General features: G+C 51.0%; 1 protein-coding gene across 2 annotated transcripts; it reads right to left on the reverse strand.

The window, feature by feature from the left end:
• Nucleotides 1-642: 642 nt before the first annotated feature.
• TBXT (T-box transcription factor T) lies at nt 643-9,449 on the reverse strand. 2 transcript variants are annotated; one of them, XM_055309542.1, is made up of 8 exons: nt 9,244-9,449; nt 8,595-8,859; nt 7,762-7,896; nt 6,889-6,950; nt 6,707-6,768; nt 4,940-5,113; nt 3,534-3,663; nt 643-916 (listed from the first exon to the last, which is right to left on the reverse strand). In XM_055309542.1, the coding sequence occupies exons 1-8, from the start codon at nt 9,447-9,449 to the stop codon at nt 643-645; spliced, it is 1,308 nt and encodes a 435-aa protein (XP_055165517.1). The 2 variants fall into 2 exon arrangements, with proteins under 2 accessions (XP_055165517.1, XP_055165516.1); XM_055309541.1 differs by having other exon boundaries at nt 4,940-5,116.
• Between the last annotated feature and the right edge of the window lie 8,745 nt (nt 9,450-18,194).

Raw genomic sequence — 18,194 nt, forward strand, 5'->3', positions numbered from 1 at the left:
GTCATACGTTTAACAATACAAGAGATTACCTATCTATGCTCAGAACGAACATTCTAGGGGACAGAACAGGAAAATCTGCATTTCAACTACAATCTGCTGTCCTCGGCTATGATATGATGATTCATAGCGCAGCTCCAACTGTGACACCTGCCATAAGGGGCCTGGAAAATACTCCAAAACAACAAGAAAGAGAATCCAGTGTGCTTTTTTTTTTTTTTTTTTTTTTTTTTTTGGTTCAAGGATTGGTGGAGTTTACAGATTCTGATGCACCGAGTCATCTATGTGCTGCATAAGAAACGAACAAAAAGTTTCTGGACCCTAGCAAATAATTTTTATCGTAAATCGTGGTAAGTTTGATGAACTGCATTGCTTCTAGGCGGAATTCACCTGCACAGGAAGCGTCCCCAGTGCTGCCGCTGCTGCTGCTGCTGATGATGATGCTGATGATGGTGTGCACAGCACTCTTGAGGAACAGCAGAACAGGTGTCCCTCGTCTTATTTTAAAGGGAGGGTGACAAAGCCTATTTCCTTCCCTTGACCCGTGAGCTGCCACTCTGTACCTGGGAGGTCAATCAAATCCACACTCATGGCCACTGAGCCAGACACCCAGAAGTCCTGCGTCTTGGACAACACAGGCCTCGGCTACATGGAAGGCGGCGACACGGGCGTCCACGAGGCGATGAGGCGGGCTTGGGCCGAGGCGTCGTACTGGCTGTCGGGAACGTCTGTGGCCGTGGGGGCCCCCTCGTACAGCGGGGATCCGGAGGCCGAGGGAGCCGGGACTGTGTGGCCGAGAGGCGCCCCGTGCGCAGAGGAGCCCCGGAAGAACTGCGCTCCCAGCCCGTTGGACATCCCGGCCTGCTGCGCTCCCGGCGTGATGGTGCCATTGCTCACGGACCACAGGCTGGGGTATTGGCTGAAAGGGAACAAAACCGGAGACACTCAGGCCATCAGTGACCTGGAGAGGGGCTCGAAACCCAAGCACCGAGGCGTCCTCCTGCTGATCACTGCCCTAGAGGGCGTCTTCCAGACAGGCCCTTTGCTCTGCTACTAAGGCACCATCTCCGCGCCTGGAAGTCACTGTCCTGTCCATCAGCAGGAAACTGAATGATGGGACACTGACTGCAAAGGTTGTGCACATATACACAGCTCCTGCCAGAGCCCCAGCAGCTCTTTCTGCCAGCGACTCCAGGCTCCACGTTTGGATCCCAAATCCTTAGATACCCTGAGTCGGATGTTTCTCAGGACACGCTTAGGTGTGTGTTAATTAGCATGTCCCACCCAGCTGCTGGGGTTCTTGCCTTGGAAACAGCACCCTCCAGGAACACTAAGGTATGAAAGGTGCTCAAAGGACGCCTGGGTGGCTCAGTGGTTGAGTGCCTGCCTTTGGCTCGGGTCGTGATCCCGGGGTCCTGGGATCCAGTCCCATATTGGGCTCCCTGCAGGGAGCCTGCTTCTCCCTCTGCCTCTGTCTCTGCCTCTCTCTATGTGAGAATAAACACAGAGAATAAACAAATGAATGTTTGTTTCATTCATGAGAGAGAGAGAGAGAGACAGAGGCAGAGATACAGGCAGAGGGAGAAGCAGGCTCCATGCAGGGAGCCTGATGTGGGACTTGATCCCCGGTCTCTAGGATCACACCCTGGGCTGAAGGCAGGTGCTAAACCACTCATGAATGGTGAGCTCATGAATAAACAAATAAAATCTAAGAAAGAAAGAAAAAGAAAGAAAAAGAAAGAAAGAAAGAAAGAAAGAAAGAAAGAAGAAAGAAAGAAAGAAAGAAAGAAAGAAAGAAAGAAAGAAAGAAAGAAAGAAAGAAAGAAAGAAAGAAAGAAAGGAGAAAAAGAAAGAGAAAACAAAAAGGAAAAAAAAAAGATGCTCAAAATAGAAATAGGCCTGGTCCTCTGCACTCTGTCCTGTGCATGACAGCTCGATGCAGTGCAGAAGAGCGGCCAGAGCTAGACCCCGACACAGAGCCCAGTGCTGCCCTTTACTGGCTGGGTCGGGGTACCCTGACCTGCCCCAGTTTTGGGCCTGTTTCCCAAGGAAGCAGGCAAGGGATATTAGGTCCTTCGAGCAACACAGATTAAACAGCATCCAACCATGCCAAAATTGCTTTGAGAAAATGACTTTCTATAAACGAGTATCTTTTACTCCATATTGTGCTGTATTGTTCGCCAAGCCCTGTCTTGTATTTCAGATGTATCTGATCTCGAAAACAAGCCTAAGTTGAATGAAATAGTTTATTGTCCCCATTTTGCACAGAGAAAAAAACAGCTCTGAGATGCCTGTTCCGAAGGCGACCGCCATGGGGCTATGGGGTCTCCACCACCAACAGTTTGCAACCTGCAGTTTAGTCCATTTATGTACAGATTTCTAAGCCACCTTCCGGCCCTTGATTGGTCAGCTGCTTTGTGCGTTGTTTGCTTTATTTTTTTAAAGTAGACAATTAGATTCTGTTATAAAGTAATTGTTTCCTAGATAAACGAATTAAGATCTCAGGCATATTTTGGTATTCTATATACAATAAATTGCAATGCTCTCATAGTCAAGATAACTTGTCTACAGACTCCCTCTGCTGCGAGTCAACAACCTGCTAAATGATTTAGTATCTCTGAGCTTATTTCCTCAGTAAAAAATGAGAGATGACTTTCAGCTTTGTCTTAGTTTTTTATAAAATCCTATGAAAAACCACAATACATTTACCAGCTAGATTTTTAAGCCAATCTCCCTATATATTATTTTCAAGCTAATAATAAAATATTCCTTGTTCTTTACTAGTTACCAGCATATATGTGAAGGACTTTGATCCTGTATCCACAAAAAATGCGAACACATTTTTCCCTCAATTTAACAGCTCTTGGGCAGCCTGGGTGGCTCAGTGGTTTAGCACCTGCCTTCAGCCCAGGTTGTGATCCTAGAGACCTGGGATCAAGTCCCACATGGAGCCTACTTCTCCCTCTGCCTGTATCTCTGCCTCTCTCTCTCTCTCTCTCTCTCTCTCTCTCTCTCTCTCTCTCTCTTTCTCTGTGTGTGTATATATATTTATATATTCATATATCATGAGTAAATACATAAAATATTTTTTAATTTAACAGCTCTTGTGAAAAAATGGTTCTAGAAACATTTCTTCAAATTTCACCTGCTGTCCCCAGCAACTCTGTAAAGACAAGCTGAGGATGGGGTTATACAGCATCTTTTTTCTTGTAGAAATGAGGCTTAGCAAGTTTAAGAGACTTGTCCTATACAGGAACTAGTATGTGCCAGAGCCAGGATGGGGACCCTGGCTTCTCACTGTTACAACCCAGCCTCATCCATGCCACCCCGAGGGGGCCACTGGTCCTCCCAAAAGACAGACTAGAACAGTAACACACTGTAATCCTGTAACCTGGGATCCCCGGGTTAGCGGTAGAACTACAGTAACAGCCCAGCCACCCACACGTGAAGAACAGAATAAAAGCCAATGGATGAAAATGGCATGAGTCACCCTCACAGTCCCAAGAGAGCACGCATCGTGTCCAGACATACGTTACCTAGAGCCGGTGGGTGGGCCGGCACTGTGGCTCATGGGGAGCATGCTGGTGTGGGCAGGCGTCCCAAGGCTGGGCCAACTGTCATGGGATTGGAGCATGGACAAACATGCAGATGGATTGTCAGAATAGGCTATGGGGTATAAGAAAGTGTCATTAGTGGGGGGTCTTACAAGAATAACAGAATGCAGTGAAATATTAGCATCCACTGGCACTATCCAACACTGGCACTACCCAACAAAATGGGTATGGAATATGAAACAGAAGACTATCCAGGGTGCCTATCCAGACTATCCATGGCTATCTTGACTCAGGTCATGATCTCAGCATCCTGGGATTGAGCCCCTTGTCGGGCTCCCTGCTCAGCATGGAGTCTGCTTCTCCCTCTACCCCTCCCCCCTCACTTGTACTCTCTCTCTCTCTCTCTCAAATGAATAAATAAAAAATCTTAAAAAAAAGACTATCCATTGGCCTATTTAATTGGTCACCAAAGGCAAATATTTATGGCCAAGTGTATATATTTTGAAAATATATTCCAGTAAACCCAAGCTTTTTCTTTATCTTCAGATCAATGGTATCCTATGATCACTTGATTGGGGATTAATTATCTTTAAAAATAAAAATAAATACAACTTTAACCTGCCTTTTCCCAAAATATTATTTCATAAGAGATGAAAGACTTTAGAAACCATCACTCCAGGCAAAACTAAAATATGAGCCTCTGAGTCTAGCCACTGGTTGACCAAGACCCAATAACTATGTCTTTACCAAATAAGCTCCTTTCATTTCAAATCAGCTTTAACTGCTTAATTGTTTTATGGTGTTCATTAGCTATGTTCCTCCTTTTAAAGCCAGACAAAATTAAGTCTGGGCACAGGTGGTGTCAGAGGAAGTTAGGTAAAGGGATCTTAATGGTCTAGCCCTGGGTCGGCAGCCTGTAAGCTCCCGTTAGGATCACTGGGGAGCCTGCCGACACAGTACGCCAGGGCCGGCTTCCAGGTGAGGCTGTTGCTGTTCCAGGCACCACACCTGGAGCAGCATAGTTAGTGGATCCTGGGAGAATCGCTGGAAATCATGTGTGGGTCTAGGTAAGCCAGTAATCCTTCTACCTGACTGACTCAACATCATCGCTTTAGAGAAATTCATAAAATATCCAAACCTGGGCCCTTAGAGATAGACCCACGGTTCTGGAGAGAAAAAGCTCCAGGAGTAACAGTACATTGAGCCCACCAGCCCGCTGTCTGGACGTCTTGCTGGCTGGGCCAGCAGCAATAGCATGGGCATGAAGAAAGGACTGGCTTGGGTGTGTGCTCTTCCTCTGATCTCTGGAATCCATCCTACAGATGCCGTTCCACCAGTGGTCTTCCATCCATCCCCAAACCCCAGGCCTACTTGGACTTAGAACTTACTTGGAGAATTATTCCGATGTGCGTAAGGGCTGGGATAGGGGGATGGACGGTGGTTCCTCAGGGCGGGGTACCTTTCACAGCCGTGCGTGGAGGGAAGTGAGAGGGGGCCTCCGAACTGAGGGTGGGGGGTGGCAGGTGGACACAGGGTGCTGGTTCCAGGGATGAGCCAACCCCCTGCTGTGAGAAAAGAATGCTGAGTAACTGGTGTTTCATTACCTCCATTATCTAAAGGGCAGGAGGGCTGAGACCAGGAATCGTGTGTCTCTTTCTGAGGGTCCCCGATGAAGTGAGGATCCGTGGTGTCTTACACCGAGTCCCCAGTCCAAGTCTTAAGGCATCTGAGCATCAACTCCCCATGAGAGGCCACAGGGCACCTGAGAAGAAGTGGGGGGCCCCAGCCTCAGCCAACACCTGCTGCTTCTTCAAACCCCCCAGAATCTTCCCAGGCCCATCAGCTTCCAAGCCCTAACTGCTGGGCAAGAAAACACATAGAGAGATGAAATTCAGAGCCACACGCGCTGGAGACCCACGGGGCGAGTCATGCATGGGGTGTCCCCGCCGTGCGTTCACCTGCTCCTGCCACCACAGCACAAGGAGCGAGTCCTTGTTGGAAGTGTAACAGTTCCCGCCCACTCTTCTGCTTTAGGCTCACATTCTCCCCACGTGCATATCAGTCAGAAAATCATTCTGACACTACCCTGCGCGCCTCTCACACTCCCATCTCTTCTCCATCCCCTGCTTTGAAGTTTGTTGTTGTTGTTTTTAATTCAGAAAAGCAACTTCTACGAGGACAACTACTCTGGCTATAGTTTCCAAACTACTAACAACGCTTCAGACAGTATGTGGATGAGGGAAAGGTCTGGGTGTGCCCACAAAGCCTGCTCACCCTCCCCCATCACTTGCCCAAGTGAGCGCAGCCCAAGAGCCACTTGGGAGAGCTGTTTGTTCAATTAGCCCAGAAGATGATCAACGAAGAAATAGAAGAGAAAACGAGTGTCAGCAGAATGTGCCACGCTGGGCCCCACAGTCTCAGAAAGTGGCAGCAAGCACTAACTTTTCTCTCCCAACCATGTCAGTTAAATTCCAAGCCCCTTCCCTGCATAGAGAGGAGAGCTACACAAAACTTTGCCTCCTAAGAGAGGCTACTCCTACTCCACAGACCTGCGCCACTTTGTTCTGGTTCATTGGACTCTGACAGGAAGCTGGAATTAGTGCACTTTCCCCATCCTACAAGCCACCATGCCCACCACACCAGCCTGAGTTGCTGGGCCACTTCCAGAACCACGATGGGCTGAGGGGAGAACCGCATCTGCACATACGCATCCTTCCACAGGTGGTCCTTCAGTCTGCCATCGTTGACAAAGACAGACACCATCTCCAAGTGGCTATCCCCAGCTGGCTTCTCCACTTGCCCAACAGAGCAGAGTCTAACCCCCAACCAGGATCTCAACAATCCCACCCAGACACTGTCAGAGCTGCCTCAGAGCCAAACAAAAGAGCCCCCCCTCCCCCAGGGAAATTCTCCCCTGACTTCCCTGACAAGAGTCCCAAGTGCCCCATGAGCATCCCCAACCCCCAGGTAGAGCAGAAGCTGAAGACCAGTAATGACATTGCTCCAACATCACGGGCTCATGTGCCTCGTACACATAGGCGGTCTGCTCCCCAGCCACACTCAGAAATGCGCTGTCAGCCACATCCCCAGCTCTGGCTCTCAGAAGCCTAGTCCCCGAAGCCAGGGACACGGGGACAGAGTGCAACAAACCGTACATTGGGAGTACCCAGATTGCTGGCTGTCTCCAGGCTCTTCCATCATATCTTTGTGATCACTTCTGTCAAAAAAGTGTATTGAGGTGTCAAAAAAGGAGAACATTCAGAAAACAGTATTTGCAGCAACATTTCCTCTTTCTGCATATGTCTTTGCCCAAAGGGTAGAGTTAGAATTCTCTCACCTTTCCTTTGCATCAAGGAAAGCTTTTGCAAATGGATTGTATTTAATTTTAAGAGCCGTGATCTGAAAAACAAGAAATCACATTTACTGGGGCATTGTCCATCAACCAGAGGATTATAATTTCATCCCGAGAAATTGAGAAACATCAGCACCCCCCTTTAAATATTCAAACATAAGCCGACTTCTTTCCAGGTCTATTTTTCTATTTGGGCCTGAGATGGCTGAGTCATTGTAATATTTCACAAAGAATAGTACATTTATGGAAGTTTTTAAATGCTGCTTTTCAGAGTGGAACTCACAGTGACTTGAACCAGCTGCTGACAACAGCCTGTCTGCACACACCAAATAAACATCGCTCAAAACATAACCTGGATCCGCTTAGGAAATGGTGATTTGCTCCTTCCAGTTGGTGCTCAACACTGACAACCAGCTAATCACAAAATGTCTGTACTTTGGGGTCAGACTTAGAGATTTACAGGCACTGAAGGGTATTTTGTATCTAGCTGACCCTTCATATTGAACAGCTTTGGAGGGTTGCCCCACCCACTTCAGAAAGATTTGCAAAGATTTCCTCTTTCACTTATTTTGTTCTCAAGAAATTCTCATAGTACTTAACCTAAATATTTTGTTATTTTCACTTGGAGCATTTAGTAGTTGGTTCTAGTTTAAGACACTTTTACGGAGCATTAAAGGAAAAAATGCTTGAACAAGCACTATTTTTAAACTTTACTCCCCTCTGTCCCGATTTTTATGGTTGTAGTAGATTATTTGAAAAGCCATAACTTATCAATCTAAGGAATACCAACACATAGGATGTCTGCATTCTTTGTGACCTCCAAGAGAACATCTCCCAGATGCCCACCCTGCCGCTCACCTCCTCGTTCTGATAAGCAGTCACTGCTATGAACTGGGTCTCTGGGAAGCAGTGGCTGGTGATCATGCGCTGTGCGCCCCCAACTCTCACTATGTGGATCCGAGGCTCATACTTGTGTAAGGAGTTCAGCATGATCTGAGAGAGGCACACAAACGAGACCTTCAGATAACAAAACATCCATTTGTCCAGCTATTGTAGAGAAAAATACATCCAAGGTGCAGAAAATAGTGTAGCTCACGAGAAAGTGTCTTTACTGTTGAGGCTGGTGGGTTTCCCATCAGGTGCTGCTTCCCACGACCGGTTTAAGAAAAGGAATGTGAGATGCTACACACCATTAAAGGCAATGAATGCCCATCGTGAAATCCTTTGACCTGGTATAATAATGTTGTAATGCTTCCAGGATGGTTATAGACACCTTTAAAAGCCTGAGCTTGTTGGCTCCTTGCTCGAACATGGGGTCTCCCAGTAAAAACCCCCCAGTAAAGACACTCTTAGAAGAGGACAAATTTACAAGGCTGTTCAGACCAGGCAGTGAACACGATGGCACATATTTAGCATGAAAGCGATTCTTTAGGATAGAGGCTGATATTTTCTCTAACTCTAGGGAAGCTGAAGGCTTGAATGCAAAAGTTTGCCCAAAGTCTGAGACCTGCTGAGTCTCCAAAGGTGAAGCTCTGCACCCTTCCTGGGGCTCAGGACCTTGGTGTCACCGTCATCAGTTGATTATAAACAACACCGAAGGCTTCACTGAGAAGTCTGTGGCAGTTTCTCCCGGACAGATGTCACCTCTGAAAGAGCAGCCCCACCGCCCCAGAGGGCAGCTGCACACCTACCTGACCCCCTCCGTTGAGCTTGTTGGTGAGCTTGACTTTGCTAAAGGAGACGGGCGCCTTCATCCAGTGGGCTCCGAAGTTGGGCGAGTCCGGGTGGATGTAGACGCAGCTGGGCGCCTGGGGCTCGGGCTTGCCCCCTGGGACCCACTCTCCGTTGACGTACTTCCAGCGGTGGTTGTCCGCCGCCACGAAGTCCAGCAAGAACGAGTACATGGCGTTGGGGTCCAGGCCGGACACGTTCACCTTCAGGACGGGGAACATCCTCCTGCAAGGGGAGGGGATGCAGCAGGGGGACCCCGGATCTGAGTCCTTACACCCAAGGCACAGCCTAGGACACAAGCATGTCATTTTGGGGCAAAGAGAAGCCCTCCAGCCTCCCCTTCCCAGGACCCTCCCCACCAAGTCTCCACAGTCTCCCAGGGCCTCCTCCTCGGGTTTCCGCTAGGGAAGGACTGGGTCCCCGAGACTTCTCCCAAACTTGAGCACAGAAAACCCAGAGAGTGACCATCAGGGGACACGGGGCTCCGTCCCCAGGCGAGCAGAAAGGAGCAAGAAGACCCCCGCTGGGAGAACTCCGTGGGACCGCGGGAGACTTTCCTCCAGGCCCCCCCAGAGCGCTGCGCACAAGTCGAGCTCCGGGCGCGCCTACCTGCCGTTCTTGGTCACGATCATCTCGTTGGTGAGCTCCTTGAAGCGCAGCCACAGCTCGCTGTCCTCCAGGCCCACGCGTAGCTCGCGCTCCGTGGGGTCGCCCTTCTCGCTGCCCGCCTGCAGCTCGCTCTCCACGGCGCTCAGCAGGTGGTCCACTCGGTACTGCAGGCTCTTCCCCGCGCTCTCGGCGCCGGGGGAGCTCATCCTCCCGCCCGCCCCCTCCCCACCGCCCCCCGGAGCCCCGACTCGCTACCGCAGAGCCACCTTCACCCCAGTCTGCCGGCGCGGGGCCCCCAGCACTGGCCGCGGAGGAGGGCGCGGACGGCGATCTGGGGGGGAGGGGGCGGGGAGAGGGGTGGGGGGAGAGGTTATTCCACTTGAACTCCCGCGAGGCACGGCTGGAGTAGGTCTCTGGGGAGAGAAACCGCGTCCCCTCCCATAAATAGAGCGGCGGCGGCCGCGGAGGGGGCCGGCGGATTGGGCCGCGCGGCCTTTGAAGTGCGGGGCCAGCTGCCCATTGGCCGCGCGCGGCCACTTCAGACCCGGCCGGCGGGCTGGGGCGCCCGGGGGCCCACAATGGGCTCCCGCGCCTGTTTCATGCAAATCCCGGGCCGGGCCCGGCGCGCCCCGGCCCAGCCCCGACACCTCCGCCCTCCCCCAAATGTTTGCACCTCCATCAAAGCGGCGGGGCGGGCCGCGGGCGCGGGGGGTGGAGGAGCCGGGCGCCCGAGCTCGCCGCGGCCTGCGCGTCCCGGAGGGGCTGCCCGGCTCTGGCTCGCGGGCCGCCCCGGACCGCACCGCGGGCTCACCTGCGCCCGGCCGGAGCCCCCACCCGCGCACCCACCCGCGGAAGGGCGCCCTGTCGGCCTCTCGGGGTCGCCAGGTCCGGTCCTCCGCAGGCTGGGCGCTCCCCCAGCGGAGTCCCGTCCCGCCGCGTCCCGGGGCGCGCGGCGCTGCAGGTGACTCTGCGGACCGCCAGGCCCGTGGCCCAGGCCACCCCGGCGCCCCGGGTTCCCGCGCCTCCGCGGGTGTGGGAGGGGGCGCCCCGCGCCCGGAGTCTCTGCGGGAGGCTGGGCTCCGCGCCCACAGAGGAAATACTCAGAAAGCAACCTCGGAACGAGCCCTTGTGGGAACTTTTCCTACTTCCTATGTAAAAGCAGGAGTTTGATGGCGAGTTTGCGCGTGCACTCAGTGTGACCCGGGCGTTCGCGTGGCTTCTGTGGGCCGGACTCTGCTTCGGTGGAAGGTGGGAGCGGGGAGTGGCTGGCCAGGTGCTCCCGGGAGAGCGGCTTGGGGTGCGCCTCCCGCCGGGCCCCGGCCCAGCCGCGCCCGGCAGTGTGGGGAGCCGGGTGGTTTATTACCTTTCGGTGAGAACCTCCGCGGGGAGAGCCAAGGAAAGGTGACAATGAGCAGGAAATAGTTCAATAAGGTCTCTTTAAACAATAACATTCCTCCTCAAACGGGAGCCCAGGAAGAGAGGAGGACGCAGGAGCTCCCGGCGCTGGCTGTGCGCCCCTGAACCCCTGGCCCCACTCTAACCCAGCGCGGTTCCAGACTGTTTCCAGGTCCCCTTCGCGGGGAACCCCCCCCACACACACACACACACACACACGCCCTGTAGGAAGAGTCAGCCCCTCGGGTGGGGCGCCCGTTCAGAGCACCCCTGCGCCCCAGCTACGGGGCTCTCCCCGCAGGGCTGCAGTGTGCGCCCCGGGGAACCCCTGTCCTGCGCGCGCCCGGCGGGGATCACGCGGGGTCGGGGGGTGCAGGCAAGCCGCAGGAGGGACCCGGGCCTCTGCCCGCGGGGAGCCGGCCCCGGGTGGAGGGGGGCGCCTGCTGCCCGCCGGGTGGAGTGAGGGTGCGTCCAGGGCTGATCTTCCGCCCTCTCCAAATGGGTACTGAAGAGTTGGGAAGGCGACGCGCCTCCTTGCTGTCGGCATTTCTCGGTTTCTTTTGTTGTCTCAGAAGCTTGGGATACCCAAGGGGCTAACCCGAGGGGAGATTTTTCTTCTGGAACGAGGCACCAAAAGGACCTCATTTGCCCCTGACACCGGGACCCTCCTGGGTCGCCCTCCATCCGGCTCTCCGGGCCATGGGATTTGGAGAGCTTATGAGTGAGTCTTTCCTAAAAGGATAAAAGTGTCTCAAAGGTCATTTCTGCAGCCTATTCCGCACTTGGGATAAAGAAGAAAAGCTGGGTGTGAGGTCGGGGAAAGCGTCCCCAGGGTCAGTCTCAGTCTGAAGGAGCTCTCTCTGCTCTGACCATTTTGGGGTCGTTTCCCCAAAGTCCAGAAGAAAAGTCCAGAAGAGCTCGCCAATGCCCAAGGCTTCCAGATCTTTCCAGAACGATCTGATTTTAGTTGGCTCCACTAACAGGAGTGGACACCACAGAATATGAACCAAACCCCAGGGGATCCCTGGGTGGCTCAGCGGTTTAGCGGGGAGTCCCACTTGGGTTCCCTGCACGGAGCCTGCTTCTCCCTCTGCCTGTGTCTCTGTGTATCTCTCTCTCTGTGTCTCTCTCTCTGTGCGTCTCTCATGAATAAATAAAATCTTAAAAAAAAAAAAAAGAACCAAACCCCAATGGAAAAGAATGTTAAATTCCAAATGTTTGCAGTGACATTTTTACCCTCCACGAAGAAGGTCCAAAGTGTTCAAGAGCACCACCCAGAAACAGCCCCGGTTGTTGGCAAAGCTAGAGGCTGGGACTTACTGACTGTGTAGCTGGGGGGCTCTTTCCTCCTTCACTACCTATTATTTTTCTTCACCTTTCTGTGCCTCACTTTCTGGATCTTTGTTCCTTAGGTCTCAGGGCAAGCATCTCCACTCTCTAGCCTTTTCAGTGGAGGCTGCGGTGCATGACAGTTTACAGCCAAAAACTTCCTCAGGCCCAGCTATAAAGAATTCCCAGTTAATAACAACATGCCTCCCTGGGAGGGAGGAGGCACTTCCAGCTGTTTCTCTCCCAAGCTCTCTCTCTCTCTGCTTGGGAACCAGCCATTCCAGGAAAATACCCAAGCAGTCTTCTGCCTGGACCTCAGGATGCAAATGGTCACCCCCAAAATAACTTACCCACCATTTGACCAGAAATCTCTCTCTCTCTCTCTCTCTCTCTCTCACACACACACACACACACACACACATACACACACACACACACACACACACACACACACACACACGCTCAATTCCCCGGAGATGTTTTCCCCAGGCCCAACACTTCCCAAGGGACAAAACCATTTGTCTTTTAGGAGCAGGTATTGATGATGCCATAACAGGCTCAAAGCCAGGAGGACTGCGAGGAGCCTGCTTCTCCCTCTGCCTGTGTCTCTGCCTCTCTCTCTGTGTCTCCCATGAATAAATAAATAAATTCTTAAAAAAAAAAAAGCCAGGAGGAGCATTGTGGGACCTTTCTTTTCTGGGAGAAAAACTAAATTTATTTTCTGATCATAGACTTTGTGCTCAGTGTAGAATGTAATATGTATTGTGTATACACGTAATGTGTGCGTGTGAAAATAGAAACCTCGAGCATTAATCACCGTTCACATTTTGGTAGTGTTTCCTCACCTGTGTCCACGATGTTCGTCTCCCGTCTCCTGAGCTCAGTCTCCCAGACCGGGTTAAGCGGAGTTGCCAGAAGCATTGGCCAGTCCTAAATGTAAGACACGGCAGGAAGGATGCTTCCTAGCAAATCATTTTTATCACCAGTTATTCTATTTGTCTCTCCGACTGAAGGAAACCCATTTCATTTTACCGTGGTTTTGAAAGTTGTGCAATGTCACTCTTTGCTGGCTAAAAATTGTTCTTAGGGCCATTGGGTTGTTTGGGGGCACCAGGTGGGTAGAAACAACAAAGTCATGATTTTCCTGAGTACCATGGCTCAGCTCTACACCTGGCAAAGCCTGCCGTCCTGCAACCATAGGGAGACAGCCACCAGGGCGTCATCCTGAGCCCGGGCCTGCTCTCCCCGGATGCCAGGGACCCTGAAGCCGGGACAGCAAGGCCTCTTCCGCAATGGGGATGGATGACTGTCAGCTGAAGCAGTACTTCAAAACCAGAGCCATCCTCACTAGACATTCTGTGTGCTTTGTGGCACATGACAGTGCACGGTTTCCTGACAGGAGTTCACACATTAAAAACAAACAAGTCGGGTGGGAGGCTTCATGCCTGGGACTGTCACCTTCTCCTTCAAACTCCCAGCTGGCCACTCCTGGCCCTTTGGACTCAAGGCTGCAGAAGAGAGCTCCAAGGGTGGCCGGGTTCCCTCCTGGGGTAGGGAGCTGGAGAGCCTTCTGCGTGGACCCTGAATTTCACGCATCCCCTTGGCGCCTGGATTCTTCATACTGGGTCTGTGGGGTCTCTGGTTCCTCATCTTCCCTGAATGCAGGGGGAGCCCTTCCACTGTCTGTCCGGCTGAGGCCTGGAGTGCCTGACTGTGCCACCTGTCCTGTCTCCCTCGGGAGCTCCCTGCATCCTGATCTGGTCCTGTGCCTGTTCTATGGGCCCCACCTGCACCTGCGCCTGCGGCCCCCAGGCCTTTCTGCATTTAATAAGTGTCTGGCAAACCATCCGTGTGTCTCAGTGTCCCTGGCTCTAACGCCTTTGATAGAGAGCTTACTACCAGGGCAGCCTTCCTCTCATCCAGGTCCTGTGTCACAGCCACGTTGGCTTCTGCCACAGACTCTTGCACCTTGAGACTCTGTTTCTGTTTCCCCGAGGCCATGGCTTTCTGGGTCTCTGTGTGAAGGCCCCCCCCAGTTCTGTGGATTTATTGTATGGTTCCTGTAGTGCATTATTTCCAGAGGCTGCTCTTCTGCTCATCCTTATGGATACTCCCATCGCCCTTATTAGGACTCAGCACTTGGCTCCATGGGTTTTCTTACCCTCCTCACTCCTCCTTACACTGCTCACTCAGTGGCTGGCTCTCCATGGACCAGGGTGGTGGGCCGCCTCTCACAGCTACACCATGAGCAAGGGCCAGTTGCATGTTCTGACTCCCCGTGGAACCAGCTCTCAGCCCACAGTGGAGACCCTATAGGTCCCTGCTGATGGATGGCCTTCGCAAAATTGAAGCACAGCTTGGAGTGTGTATCTAAGGAGGAGTCAGAGCCACTGTTCCCCCAAATCCACCTGGAAACACACTCTGCAGCTTTTTAACCACATAAGACTCAGCGTTAACCCTTAATAGTAACCCTAAAGGTCACATGCCACAGAACCAGGGTGGTCTTTCTCTAGACACACACTCATGGATTCAGATAGGTGTCTCGAGGCTGATAAAGGAGGGATTCCCTGTGGAAACTGTGTATAAAGTGAGGCCCAAATAATGAGCAGAAATGAACTCTTCCTAAGGAAGCAGTGAGTGTGAAGGGGATAGGAGCCTCCCTCCAGGCTTCAAAATACTCAATAAATCCTGACAGGAGACTCCACTCATACATCTAAGAAATGATTATACACATAATACTATGGGACCTTCTTTCTCTTCTCTTGGTAACTTCTTTATACCTATACCTGTATTTTGAAAAATCTCATTTTGGTACTAAATGAAGAATGAGGTCTCAGATCTATCCTCTTGTAGAAAAGAATGCTGGGAACAAACACAGGTAGAAGGGCACCTGCCCGCGTCTGATCAGCTCTGATTTCCAACATTGCTACTTGGCAGGAAGGGTGGACATTAGGCCCAGAATCCTGATGAATTGTGATCATCGCTCCAACAAGGGCTGGTGCAGCAGAGACACAGAGAATCCAGGAAGGCAGAGAGCATCCGGGTTATTGTGTGCTGGTTCTGAAGCCAGGATGAGAACAGTAGCTAGGAGAGAGGCCACTTTTTGTGATGGCAGAGGTTCAAAGACACACTCCCCCGTCTAGGAAGGCAAAGCCGACAGGACATTCTGTGGTGAGACAGATGTGCTTACGTGCCTGATATGGGAAGAGAAAGGGAGCACGTAGGTATGGGGGTGAGCAGACTGTATGCAGGGGGTGAGCCTTCAGCATCCCTAAGGATAGCTGGGAAGATCCTGAGAAGGTCTAAAGGGTAGCCCAGCAACTAGCAGAGCACTTTCAAGGGGTTCCTGTAGAAATCCTCTCAATACCACAGATGAAGACAAAAAATGATCCAAGAAGACTAAGACAGCAATCAAATTATAAGAGTAGTTTGGGGGCTACAGTGGGCGCAAGAGAGAGAAGACAAAGGCAGAGATAGAAGGAAACCTGCCAAAGGGCGAGGAGGGCAGCAGGCCTCACTGGGGAGGAGGGAGGACAGAGTGCCCGAGGGGAGCTGACAGGAAGGATGGGAAGAAGGAGCCAAGATAGGAGCTCCCTCCAAATGAGTACCAGGCTGATAGTAAAAACAGGGCCACAGGAGGGCTCAGCAGGGGTGTGAGGAGAGAGTCCCAATCCGTGGTCCTCAGCATGACCTCTGCAGAGGAAAGCCCGTTGGGACATTAGAATCGGCACATTCTACATACACCCGAACTCACTCGGCGGGTGTCCCAGCCTCAGCACACCATGGGAGGAATTAGCCTTCGCTGAGGCTGTTTGCACCCAAGGAATGGCCCACGGTGCCCTCTGGACAGCAGCAGCCATGCCAGGGGCGAGAGAGCAGCCTGAACGTGGAGTGAACGTGGAGCAGCAGCTGAATTTCAGACTTCTCTTATTTTAAACTCACCTTGTTCCCACTAGACCTGCTTAAGAATATGGCAAGAGTGAACAAATGCACATTCCCCCCTCTCGCCCATCACACGCATTCAGCCAGGCATAGGAGAGACCTGGTGTGTGTGTGTGTGTTTGCAGACGGGGAACAGATTGGTTAAATAATTTTCAAAATCTGAAACAAACTTTAGTAATATAAAGGATGACAATATACTAAGAAGGAACATCTCATCCCTTAAACAACTTGGCATCCAGTTAGAGGTTGGAAACTAGAGGGAAGAGCAGAAGCCGATGAGAGCTTGCAGCCAAGCACCTTCTCCTGGTCACCTTTCCATAGAACACTGGGGACGTTAATGCTATTACCCTCTCCCTCTAAAACTTTCCATAGTAAAATAAACGTAGACCTGAGAGGTAAAAAATTTCCGCAGGGTCACACAGCTGGAATTCCAAGTTATGCTGGTAGACTGTAGTAACTCCAAAACAGGAGTAGGAAAACTCAAGTCATGTTCCTTGGTTCTTTTACTAACTCAGTCTATGCTTGTCCACTTGTTGTCTAGCTCCCTGGCATCATCATAAATCCCAGAGGAAGGCTTTTGTAAGCACCCTGCTCCTACCATAGCTTCCTCACTGGGGTGTTGGACGGGTTTATGAGATTAAAGGCAGCAAAGGAAGCCTGGCAATGTTGCGGGAACTTCCTACAGAACTGTCTGCCAGGATTTGGATGCAGGCTACATACTGTCATGGATTTCTCATGTTTGGGGCAAAGCAAAATTGTGTTGAAATTGAAAAACCCAATTAAAACTTAAATATGTGGGAATTTTGTTATTTTTTACAACAGGAAATAATGCAGGTCATCAGTTGGCTAGCTAGCCAGAGAATGGGATTAAAAAGATCAGGTAAATTATGGTCTTCAAATGAGGAGATCATTTGACACCTGTAGCCTGTACACTGAGTTTCTGTCACCATTTATGTCGCTGTCATGCTGGCATGCTGGTTCTGCACAAAGGATTGGGAAGGCTAATAAGATGCTGTTCTGAATCCGTGTCATTTTCAGTTTGGAAAGATCTTCCTAAAATTGATGAGCTTGGTGCACAACACAGAGACACAGCTTGTTTCTTGGGTCTTTTGGAAACAAGCCCTCTAATTAACAGACTGGCAGAAGATTGAGATCTATAGAACTGGGCTGAGCAGTATCATTATATTAAGTGTACTCATGGGAACACTTTCCACTACAAAAAAATATAACAAACACATTGAACAATTGCTCAGCTATTTGATATAATCATTGATTTATAATACTAGACCCAATCTAGCAAAATTTTTACTTGCATTTGGCTTTCCTATCCATTTGTCCATACATGAGGATCTTGCCTCGGTAGGCTGTTCTCAACACAACGGTCAAAATAAACTCCTCCTCCACATCCCTCCCTAGCCCCAGATACTTGTGGACAGCCGGGCTCCGGTGCTGGCACCCTGGGAAGTGACTGTGATATAAAGGTAGCCTTCAAGTTCATGGCCAGGCAGGAAAGCTGTTGCAGAAATCACAAAACAGAAGGATTCACAGACCAAATGAAGAGGCTCAAATCACAAGGTTCAATGAATCAACTAGAGACATACCTTGAGAAGCAAAGGAAAGGAAATGGGGCAGGTCAGCTCACTTGGGTGAAAGGCCCTCACTACCTGAACCCAGGTGTCTGGCTCTTTTGGCTCCATCACATTACTGATGATGGGGTGGTGATGAGGACCAGTGCTGGGACTGAACAAACCAGCTCAGCGGATGCCTAGACAGTAAATCCTGTGGTGAACCTTCGTGGACTCATGACCCAGCGTCAACAAGACACACTTGTGGACAGTCTTGTTTCTTCTGACCCCCCACCCCATCTCCTCCACCTATAACTCACTCTGAAGGGAATCCCAGATGTCACATCCTCATCCATAAAAGAAACATTACAGTATGTGTCCCTTAAATATAGGATTCTTGTTGGTTGAAACTAACCATAATACCATTATCAAACCTAAAAAGAATTCCTTAATATCAACAAAAATCTAGTCAGTGTCTGGGGCGCCGGGGTGTTGCAGTTGGTTAAGCATCTGACTCTTGGTTTGGGCTCAGGTCATGATCTCAGGGTCCTGGGATCAACCCCCATGGTGGGCTCTAAGCTCCGCATGGAGTCTGCTTGCGATTCTCTCCCTCTGCTCCTCCAGCTTGTTCTCTCTCTCACTCTCTCTCTCTCTCAAATAAATAAATAAATAAATAAATAAATAAATAAATAAATAAATCTTAAAAAATACCTAGTCAAT

This window comes from Nyctereutes procyonoides, unplaced genomic scaffold, assembly GCF_905146905.1.
Source record: "Nyctereutes procyonoides isolate TBG_1078 unplaced genomic scaffold, NYPRO_anot_genome, whole genome shotgun sequence".
Classification (NCBI taxonomy): domain Eukaryota; kingdom Metazoa; phylum Chordata; class Mammalia; order Carnivora; family Canidae; genus Nyctereutes; species Nyctereutes procyonoides.